Source organism: Hyaloscypha bicolor (genome assembly GCF_002865645.1).
Source record: "Hyaloscypha bicolor E unplaced genomic scaffold K444scaffold_116, whole genome shotgun sequence".
NCBI lineage: Eukaryota > Fungi > Ascomycota > Leotiomycetes > Helotiales > Hyaloscyphaceae > Hyaloscypha > Hyaloscypha bicolor.
Genome location: NW_020194618.1, coordinates 425,788 through 436,666, shown reverse-complemented (window position 1 = coordinate 436,666; position 10,879 = coordinate 425,788). Strand labels below are relative to the sequence as shown.

Genomic DNA, 10,879 nt, shown 5'->3' with positions numbered 1-10,879 from the left:
GGATTTATACTTCTTAGCCAAGAACTTAGCCTTATAGAGCTTTAGTTACTCTACCTTTATAAAATCATTAGTTCTAATAAATAAGGTATTATTAGTTTAAAGGCTAATAATTCCGAAGGGTTACTTGCTATAGAAGAGGCAAGGGTTATAAGTCGATTATTCTATAGAAAGCTCATTAATATAGTAGAAATAGTAAGTCTTAAACTAGTAGTTCCCAGCTTCTGGTATACTATATAGTAATTTTATAACCTTTAGAATAGAATCGTTCTTTAGATTTAGCTCTCTAGTAAGCTTATAGAATAGGTTAATATAAAAGTTATAATTAAATAAGGTTATTAATTAGATATAAGCTTATAAAATATTATATAGATATAATTCCGTAATATCTATTATTATAGTAGTAATATTAAGGATAATTCTCTGGCTAATATACTAAATAGTAGGTAATTATATTAATACTATATATTTCTTACTATTATTATAGGTTTGAATAACTAGTCTCGACTTCTTAAGCTCTTTTTCCGTACCTTTATTCTTAATCTTATTAATAAACCGGGAGTTAAAGATATATATCTCTTTTAGTACCTAAGATCTGGAAATAACTTTAAATATACTCTTTTCCAGAAGGCTAGTAATTTCAACTTAATAGGAATTCTTATATAGTTCATTATTCTATAGAAATACTATAATATCCGGGGTCTTATAAGGATATCTTCTGCTATATTTTGGTAGAATAGCAGAAATAGTAGGAGGAATTATATTTGTATTACTTTTAGCCTTACTATTAGGTTCGGGAACAGGTTCAGATTCGGGGCTATTAGTAATAACCTTAATATTCCCTATATAAAAGGGCTTTATAGAGATTAAATAGAAGGTAGTATTACTATATAGTAGAGCTAGTATATAGTTCTCTCTATTAATAGCTACTAGTTTATATAGTCTATCCTAACTACTAGATTAACTGGTATTTCCTTTATACTAAATAAAAATATTCGAATTTAGAGATAGTTTATAGATATTAGTAATACTAGAACTATTTCAGGTATTTAAAACATTTGCAATTTGATATCTAGTTTAAAGCTTCTAAATTTCTACTATTACTTTCTTAAATACTACTAATTACTATAATATAGTAGGTAATAGAATATTATATTTAGTTATTTGAAGTAAAGTACTATAAACCAGAAGAGTTAGAATAATACTATTAGGTCCTATAAAGTTATTAATAGCTTTAAAAGCTATTTGGAATACGGTATCCTTATTAATTCTATTAATTTCGGCTATAATAATAAAATAGGTATATTAGATTAGGCTATAATAGTATTCTATAATTCCGATAGAATTATAAGCTTTTATAGGGATAATCTTAACCTTAGTTCCTATAGTATTTATAAGCTAAGTAAACTTCTTACTAGTAAACTGCTTTCCGGTATCTATTATAATCTAATTAGAAGAACCTAAATAGTTATTAATCCAGTATTACTTAAGTATATCCCAGATATATATTATACTAATATTCTAAAGCTATTAGCCGGCTTAATATCGAGTACCTTTATTAATAATATAGAATATAGACTTACCGGAAATATAGAAAATATTAATAATAATAGAATAGTTAAAGCTAATATTATTTCTTAGGTAAACTTGAATTATCCGGATAATTGGCTATATTTCTGGTATTATTTATAGTATTTCGTAAGGTATTCGAAAGCTTCTATATTAATATTATAGCCTACTTATTTTAGTATATTTCGGAGCTTACTAATAGATAAATAACCAAAATAATAGTATAGATATTATAATTCGACCTTTATAAGAAAGCAGAAGTTATAAGTAAAAAATTCGGAAATAAAGCCTTATAATATAGTATTTTAAAGCAGGAAAAAGTATTTGAAATATTATATTATAGGTATATATTTTCTGGTAAAAGTAATAAGATAATTAGTAAGATTATTAAAATAGACCCCTAGCTTATCTATATTAGCTAAGCTAAATAAAAATAGAGTCTTTAAAAGTATAATATAGAATTGTATTTACCTAATTAGTATATTTACTATTATAGATCTAATAGAAAATATAGATCTAATACTAAACTAGATATTAATTTAACCTTTAGTAGTTTTATTAAGTTTAATACTATTATTAGTCTACTAGAGAGCTTGGAATTAGTTAGAAACAGTAGTTAAGTATCTAGAAGCTCTGGTATTAATTACGATTTTATAAAAGTAGTAAGTATTATATCTTAATATACTATTAATTATAAAAGTCTAGATATTTTCTATTAAGGGTTTAATAGGCTCTAAAATATAGTTTTCGCCTATTATCTAATATATAAAGAAAAGGAAAGTAAGGTTATCTATAAGGATATTAGCTATAGTTATTAGTAGAATAGAAGTAGTAAGAGTAGCTAAAAAGCTCTCAATTAAAGTAAAATAGAAATCTGAATAATATTTCTCTTTTTTGTCTATTTCTGCTAATAAAGCTTTAAAAGCATTATTTACTAGTTCGTTCTTACTATTCTTATTACTCTCTTTACCTTCGGCTTTAGTAATATACTATATATAAGTATTACTAAAGCATTTATTAAAATTACAGGTATTCCGGGATTTAAACTAATAGATATTTCTACTCCTAAATCGAATCTTCTTAGCCTCTTATTCCTCTGGTATATATTTCTATAAGTAGTATTCAGGTTTCTTATATATAAAATATAACTTCAGGATATAATTATTATAATTACAGGATTTGAAATAGTTATTACAGGTTCCGAAGTTATAGCTGGGTCCGTATTAATAATTTCCGGAGGAGTAATAGTTTAGAGAGTTCTAAGAATAATATTATTAATTAGTAAAAAAGATTTCGGAATTGGCTTATTATTTACTTTTATATATAATAATAGATAACTAGAGTTTATTAATAAGCTAGCCGAAATTTACAGGAGAATCTGAGATTATATATTTATATATCCGGAAGCTTTAATAAGAGGTAATAATTTTATTATAAAGGAATTCGGTATTTTATAAGTTGGATATAAAACCGTACTATAGTTAATATAGTTTATTAATTAATAGTTAAATAGTCTCAAACGTTATCTTTTCCAGAAATTTAGCTATTATAGAAGCTAATATAATAGTATTCTACTTATCTAAATTTCGATATTCGAATTCAGGGCCTTTAAAGAAGCTATAGATATTAATATAAGCCTTTTTATATATATATTAAGAAAACTGGTTACTATAGAAATAGTCTTAAGCTAGTTTCTTTAATATAATAGGAAAATCTTATATTAGTACCTCTTATAGAAGCTCTATATATTAGTAGATATTAAGGAAAATAGTAAGTTTATAATCAAAATTATTATTAGTTCTATTATACTTTTATTCTTTAGTATAAATCTTGGTAACTTCTCTAATAAGTCTTATAATTAAAGGGAATTGGGGATTATTCGGATATAGTTATAGTAATAGTAGTAGGACTAATAGAAGTATACTATTTGCTTCTAGAGCTTCTATACTAGTATATAAATCTAGTAGAAGTATAGAATATAATAATAGAAAAGAAAATAATAATAGTAATATAAGAATATTAAAAATAATAAATTCTAGATACTTGTTTTTTATAAAAGTAATAAAGCCTAATAGAATTAGTCTTTTTATAAGATTTAGTCTAGCTATTAATAGATTCTTATTTATCTAGATATATTATATATTTTCCTTAATAATAGAAAGTAAAATAGTTATAATAATAAAAGTATTAGTATTTTATTATATATATATATTACTATACTAAAAGATCTTATATAAATATAGTATTTCTAGTAATTCAAGCTTATTAAAATTCCTTTAATAAATAAAGTTCTTAAAGTTATATTTAAATAGTTCCTAAAGATTATTATTAACTATTTTGTAGAAAATGTATTAAAATAGTTTAATATCTAAAAATTCTAATATCTCTTATACTATAATAATATCTAGATTAATTCTATATTTTTATTTTATTACTATTTCCTTGAAATTATTATTCTTTATAGATATAAAGTAATTAGATTAGATAGATTTAATAAAGGAATTATCTATATAGTAAGTTCTATTATTATATATTTTATAGGCTTATATCTAGTTTAAGGTATAGTAATTTATAAAAAGGATAGATTTATAGAAAAAAGAGTAATTTATAAGGTAAATAAATAGAAGTTATTATATTTAAGGTAAAAATTTCGTTTATAATAAGAAATTTAGGAAATGGAATTTAAAAAATAAAATATTAAAATTTCGAGAGGACTTAATAGTTCTAAAGCTTAAGAGCCCCAGATATTTAAATAGTTATAGAAAGAGTGATTTTTTATAAAGAAAGTGGTTTTATAGGATAGTTAGATAATTAAATAACTAACTATTTAGTAATTAGTAAAAAATAATATCTTTTTTTTTCTATATAATCGAATTATAGGCAAAGGCAACTATTATCTTCTCCCTTTAATATAGCTTAATCGGGCCTTAGTAAAATCAAGTATTTTTCTCTTTTTATAAACCCGAATTATAAATAAAGGTAATTAATAGTTATTTTCTTTTTAATATAGAATAATGGCTTTGCTTTCAAGAAACCGAATCTTAAGTAAATATAGCTTAATTCTTCTTACTATCTAATTTATATATATAAACTAATTAGTATTAGTTTACTAGAAATATATAATACTATTATATAGTTATAAAATACTATTTATATAAAGTTAGTAAAGTAGTTATTATCCAGAAGTAAGAATTATAATATTATAGTATTAATATATAATTCCTAAATCTACTAAGCCTAATAGAAACTAGTTACTAGTCGAGTTATTATATAATATAAGGTTATATAATTATTACTTATATCCCGTTATTTCTAGTTACTTTTATATTATATAACTATATTATATAACTATTAATAACTATAGCTATACTAATAGTTAGTAAAATAATTAATATTTAGAAATAAGAATTATAATATTATAATATTAATATATAATTCCTAAATTTACTAAGCCTAATTAGAACTAGTTTACTAGTCGAGTTATATCTATAATATAAGATTATATAATTAGTTATATAAATAGGTAATTTATAATATAGCTATTTTAATAATTAAGAAAAAGCCTATTTAATTTCTTAAGCCTGGCCTAAAAAATCGAGATTAAGAAAAAAGTATTTAGTCTAGAAACTAATAAAATATAAAGGCCTAACTTATAAATACAGATTAGTAAAAAAGTAAATAAAACGAAATAAAAGCTCTTTAAAAAAAATAAGAAGATTTCTTTATATTAAATTTAAAAAGCCAAAAATAAAATAGAAGTTATATTAATAATAAATAAAGTAATAAATAAAAAATAATATTTAAAATATATTAAGAAAGCTTTAATATAATATTTAAAAGAAAAACAAGCTATATTAGGCTATAATTAAGGTAATATAAGAAAATAAATAAATATTTTTATTTAATTTAAAAATAAAAATATTAATAAAAAATATTTATTATTTTAGTTTAAATAATTACTTTTCGGAAAATAATAATATATTTCCGATTTAAAAAAGCTTTATATAAAACTAATTTAATAAATTTATAACTCGATTTAATATAATTATTTAAAATAAAATATTATAAGTATTTTATTTATATAATAATTCTTTTAACTAAATATATTAATAAGCTTAAGCTTATAGATTTATATATATAAGACATTTTTTAAATATTTTTAGGCTTTATAAAAACGCTTTTAGGCCTTAAAACCTAGAAATAATAACTTTTATATTAAAAGTTTACGACTTTTATTAATTATAATAATTTATAATTATAGGAAAAAATATAAAAATAGTTAAATTATACTTTATAAAATTAAAACTTTAAGTTTAAAAGAATTTTTATTTTTATTTATATATAAAATGCCTTATAATATATAAACTTATAAGCTTGGGCTTATAAAACAAATATACTAGTTTATATAAAACTATAATATTTATAAGAGAAATAAAATATAAAGAAATTGCCCTTAAAATATCTAAAGCCACTTTTTATTTCAAGTCAAATTTAGTAAAGATTCTAATTAACTTTATAATTGAGCTTTTATAAAATAAAGAATATATTAATATAATAATTATTATAAATTATCTATAAAAAAAAGAAGTAATATTCGAGGCTATAATAAATATTATAACAGAGATAATAATAAAGTAATTTGCAAGAACTTATTATTACTAATGGATAGGGCACTTTAGTAATCAAGCCCTTGTACGAAAGTTGCAGGGGCATACCCTAGAAATGTCTTTTAATCCCTGAAACGCCTTACAGGGCTTAAGCCTATGGATTTCTAGCGTCTGCCTCCACTACATAATAGTATATACAAAGTATAATCTGAACCTGTAATGGACGAATAGTGTATCGCAGCCATGCATGCCCTGAAGTCGCATGACTTTATGCCCCGATATCCGTATGCGAAGACGAAAAGAGGGGATGCTAGGGAGAGGAGAGAAGAGATTTTAATGCCATGCCATAATACCCACACATTCATTCATAAGCCTTAAATGCCGCTTCATCCATAGACGCCAATTGTATGAGCCTCTGCGACTCTGCCGCTGTCGACATGCTTGCCCCGAGCCCAGTATCCATCTTCGAAGCGTTCTGCCAATCCTGTTCCGCCTCCGCTCGTCCCTTGGTGTATGAGTCGTAGCCGATCTTCCACTTATCAGCGCAAATGTCCAATACTGTCGTATCACAATCAGACTCACCTGAGAGTTTCCATATCTGACACCTGGAAGACGTTAGTTTACCTAGTAAAAGATATTCAAATGATTCGAGAAATGAAAAGGAGGGATGATGGGGGGTGTCAATATAAGTACCTGGGTCGCTCATAGCAGCCTCAGCTACGCCCGCAGCCCCAATTCTCGACAGCGCGTTTGCCTGGGCGTTAACTTTCAGCATCATGTTCATGCTCTGCTGATGATTCTGCATTTGCTGCTTGAGGGCCTGCTGTTGTAAAATTGGGAGCCACTGTTGGCTCTTCTTCCGCAATGCTTCTCTCGTGTTCCAATACCTCGCAAAAGAAGCTAAGTTTGCTCGTTGAGCAGCACCGCGAAGCTCCATTCGAGCACGATCGGAATATGGTTGACACATGTATCCAGTTTCTCCCTCGTGCTGATATGCGGCGTCAGTGAGATCCATGCTGAATGCACTTTCCAACGGAGTCCCTCTGACAGTTCGCGACCAGCATTCTTCACACATCACAACAGTGCAATCATCGGTGCTAGCCATGTTCTGGGATAGTCGCCCGTACCACTTTCGGCCACTTGGGCGCTTGAAGCCCCTGTCGTTGCCTCCACAGGGTGGGAATTCCTGCGATATTGAAGCAGCTTCCGACTCAAGCTTCGAGAAGTTACCAGTTTCGGATCCGGTGCTTATTGCATCCCTTAAACGCCGACCTCTCCATATGAGTGAATTTTCGAAATTGTCGGGATTCTCAGGTGATGTATCCAATGGCGTACTTGAGACGGCGAGAAAACACATCCGCACAATACCACCTCGCAAGGGTCGAGTGATAGGGGAAAACATGCTATCAGCCTTGAAAAGCTTGACAATCAGCCAATAGCATGAAGGGCATATCTCAATGCTTGGGCAGTTGTTAACGTGCCACCATTGAGCAAGCGAACCATGCTCGGCCACTTTCTTCTCCCATTCTTCCTCGGTCACCCCCTTCCTTCCAAAGCACACACCAACCTTTCCTGCCATACCAACAGCGCTTCTCCAAACTTCGATGTCACTTTGCTGAACTGCTATCTCCATTGCTGATTTCGAGTACCCAGATGCTAGATCACACGTCACCGTGGTCTTCTGATCAGCGCCCAATGCTGCTCCTACAAACTCGTCTTCTAGGGAGGTGTTTGCGAGGCAGTCGGAATAGCACGCAAAACAGATATTTCCTGATTTGCCTCCGACGGCAGTAAACACGAGAGACTGTGATTGGTCGTTTTCAAAAGTGGAAATGGGGTTTCCGACTCCAGAGCACGGTGCCATTTTGAACCGTAGGTTGAATTCATCAGCCAAGTCCTGGAAACTTGGGCTTGTCTTCTCAAGTTCTGCAATCAAGGCCCGCTTAAAGAAGGGAAATGCTAAATCACAGGACCAATCTCGAGTCTCGAGGTAGGTTTTGTTCTCGAAGTGTTCTTCGAATGAAGTGAGGCGAAGAAACAACTCAAAGCAAGTTTGGCAAACAGCGAGATCGGGAATAATTTGATTTCTGGTGATCCAAAAGGGACCGGGACTTGATATGGTGGATCCATCACAGGGGCTGAGCTTTTCGGCGAACCGCGGGAATTCCACCAGAGGCTGAACTGAGTTCCGAGGAACACACTGGGAGAACCAAGTATTTCGTATCCTGGGGATACTGAAGTCGCACACCAGGCGAAGGCTTTCATTCGTAGTGTGAAACTCTATAAAGTTGGATGCAAGAGTGTACGAGGCGACATTTGATTGGAAACAATTGGCGCACAGGGTAAATGACTCTCCTGAAACTCCAAGGGATGGGATAAAACAGTAGAACCTGTGGCGGGATGGTAATACCCACTCTTTGGCAAGGCATTTACTAGTAGCATTTTGAGGTGCGGCGATGGTTGCCGGTGCTCGCGCTTGAGGGGTTGGAACAGGAGCTGGAACTTCGTGGGGTTGAGGTACAGTAGCAGAATGGCCCTGGGGAAGCTGCTGGTAGTTTCCATGAGCTGAAGGCTGGTGTGGGGGCGGAGGGTATTGCTGGCCTAAACAATGAAGCATTAGCCTTTACTCGAATTGGAAACTTGAAGATGCAGCAACTTATGGTGCATTAAGGCGGGAAAGGGAGCTCAAGAGCACACACACCGGGAGCAAATGGAGAGGGGACCCCTTCAAAGACCTGTAGAGGAGGTGGATAGTATTGATTTGGCTGTGGGGCGGGGTACCCTTGCTGGAAGGAAGGTTGCTGACTGCCTTGGGGAGGAAGCTGTGAAATGGCATATGGTTGCTGCTGTGGGACTTGAGAAACTGGCTGCGGATAGTTTTGTTGTTGTTGGTGGTGGAATTGAGGAGGTGAAAATTGTTGTGGACTGTGTTGTTGCGGGTACGGGTGAGGGGCTTGCTGATGGGCGTTTTGAGGGCGAGACTGGCCGCTGCCTTGTGCTTGTGCTTGCGCTTGAGTTTGGATCTCTTTAAAGGCCTCCTCTGCTTTCTTGCGAGCTTTGTTAAGGAAATTCATGGTGGCAACCAACACTTTTTAAAGTTGGTGATGTGGATGTCTGGTTGATGAAAATCTGTCGAGGTTAGCTTTGTTATACCTGTGCTCGGAAGGATCGAACTAGTGAATTGTATGCATCCTCAGCCGCACACGTGATGGATACCCCTTGCGAATAAGTAAATGGCGACTGGTCAATTCATTGAGCTCCTTCTGAAAAGGTAACCCGTGTATGCTGCCAAGAATTTCATGAAGTGGCAGGCAGTCCAAGAATAGCTCGTTGAGGGAATATCATCCATTCCCGTGTACTCCATACTGCGATGCAACGACCGAACTTTTGTTCGCCCATCAGTCCGTGTGGCCACGATATTACGACCCAGCAACCCCGTTGACCAACGCCTCTCCGTCAATATTGTTCTCTACGTCGGCCAAAGTCCAATCCCTAACCCCGCCCTTCCAGTCGCTAACTCTCCCATCCGTGATCTTCACCACCACAACTCTCACCTCCTCCCCCTCAATATACATCCCTCTCCCTCCATCCTGCCTCTCCCTCACATCCCAATCACCCTGACCAGGATTCTGCTCCTCCCCCTCACTAAACGTATTATTGTCCAGATGCATCTCCTTATAATACCTCTCCTCCTCCGTGCCTCTCTCCACCAGTCTTGCCTCCCCATTGATCGTCGCAGAGATACTAGACATCGCGCTCGTATTCAAATTCAACAGTAGTGCAGCGAGCGAGGATCGTGAAGCCTCAGGAGGTGGAGAGCCTGCACGGTCTCCTGCTGCTGTGGAACCCCGACGATTCGTAGTTGGCGGTCGGTGGGAGACCCAATCGTGGACCAGAAGCGAGACGTGTGGGTTCGAGATTAAATTGAGGGTTTTCTTGGAGGAAGGGTTTGTGGTCATAATTATCGTAGGTGTCGTGGAGTAGGGGCTGTTGGGCAGGTAGGTGTAGTTCATCAGGGAGACGTGGGGGAAGAGATTCGTGCATGTTGCCAGGTGAAGCTAGAAAGAAGAGATTAGCCGTGAGTTTGCAGGTTGGGGAGAGGTAGATAAGGTGGGGGGGGGGAGCGTACGAATCGTGCGTTTTGAAGGCATTGGGCAACTTCTGAAGGCAGGGTGCTGGAGACTTGAAGATCTCGGGGCTCGGCGGAGCCTTCGTTGCTGAGGGGCGCTTCTGCCGCCATGTTAATTGTTTCCAATCGAAGACCGTATGTAGATATGAGGTATGTCAGGAATTCGACGGGATGCGTTTATCGCGAAGCTGCAGGCTCTCTGCTTGAATTTGGAGTTGTGTTGGCTTTCGTATGATTTAAGTTGAGGTCAAGCTTTCTCGCGTGAGCTTTCATGACGCGCCTCACGTGCTCTTGAACCCAACCGAACGACACCTCTTTTCCTTCCTCCTCCAACTTTCCATAGATCAAAAACTTACAGCCTCAGTCTCGCGGAACTGCCAATGCATCTCTAAGCTTCTAACAAGAGCTTTGACGAGATAAGAGATGTCAGATATGGGACGAAGGTGCCGCTTGATCGGAGAGTTGTTCACTTTCCTGCCTACTCGAGAGAAGCGTCATCACCCTAACATCCCCACTAGCCATTGCCTATTTTTTGTATCGCTTTGAAATAATATTTCTCTTATTACTAGCACCCGTT

At 33.2% G+C, this 10,879-nt stretch overlaps 2 protein-coding genes across 2 annotated transcripts; both read right to left on the bottom strand.

The window, feature by feature from the left end:
- Window positions 1–6,534: 6,534 nt before the first annotated feature.
- On the bottom strand, window positions 6,535–9,247 carry K444DRAFT_631774 (uncharacterized protein; the record flags this gene model as incomplete). Its single annotated transcript, XM_024883414.1, has 4 exons — window positions 6,535–6,702; window positions 6,756–6,778; window positions 6,867–8,774; window positions 8,875–9,247. 4 exons carry the CDS (start codon window positions 9,245–9,247, stop codon window positions 6,535–6,537), a joined length of 2,472 nt encoding a protein of 823 aa, XP_024734493.1.
- Window positions 9,248–9,592: 345 nt separating this feature from the next.
- On the bottom strand, window positions 9,593–10,413 carry K444DRAFT_533689 (uncharacterized protein; the record flags this gene model as incomplete). The annotated part of the gene is made up of 2 exons (XM_024875171.1): window positions 9,593–10,231; window positions 10,303–10,413. 2 exons carry the CDS (start codon window positions 10,411–10,413, stop codon window positions 9,593–9,595), a joined length of 750 nt encoding a protein of 249 aa, XP_024734492.1.
- Window positions 10,414–10,879: the final 466 nt, after the last annotated feature.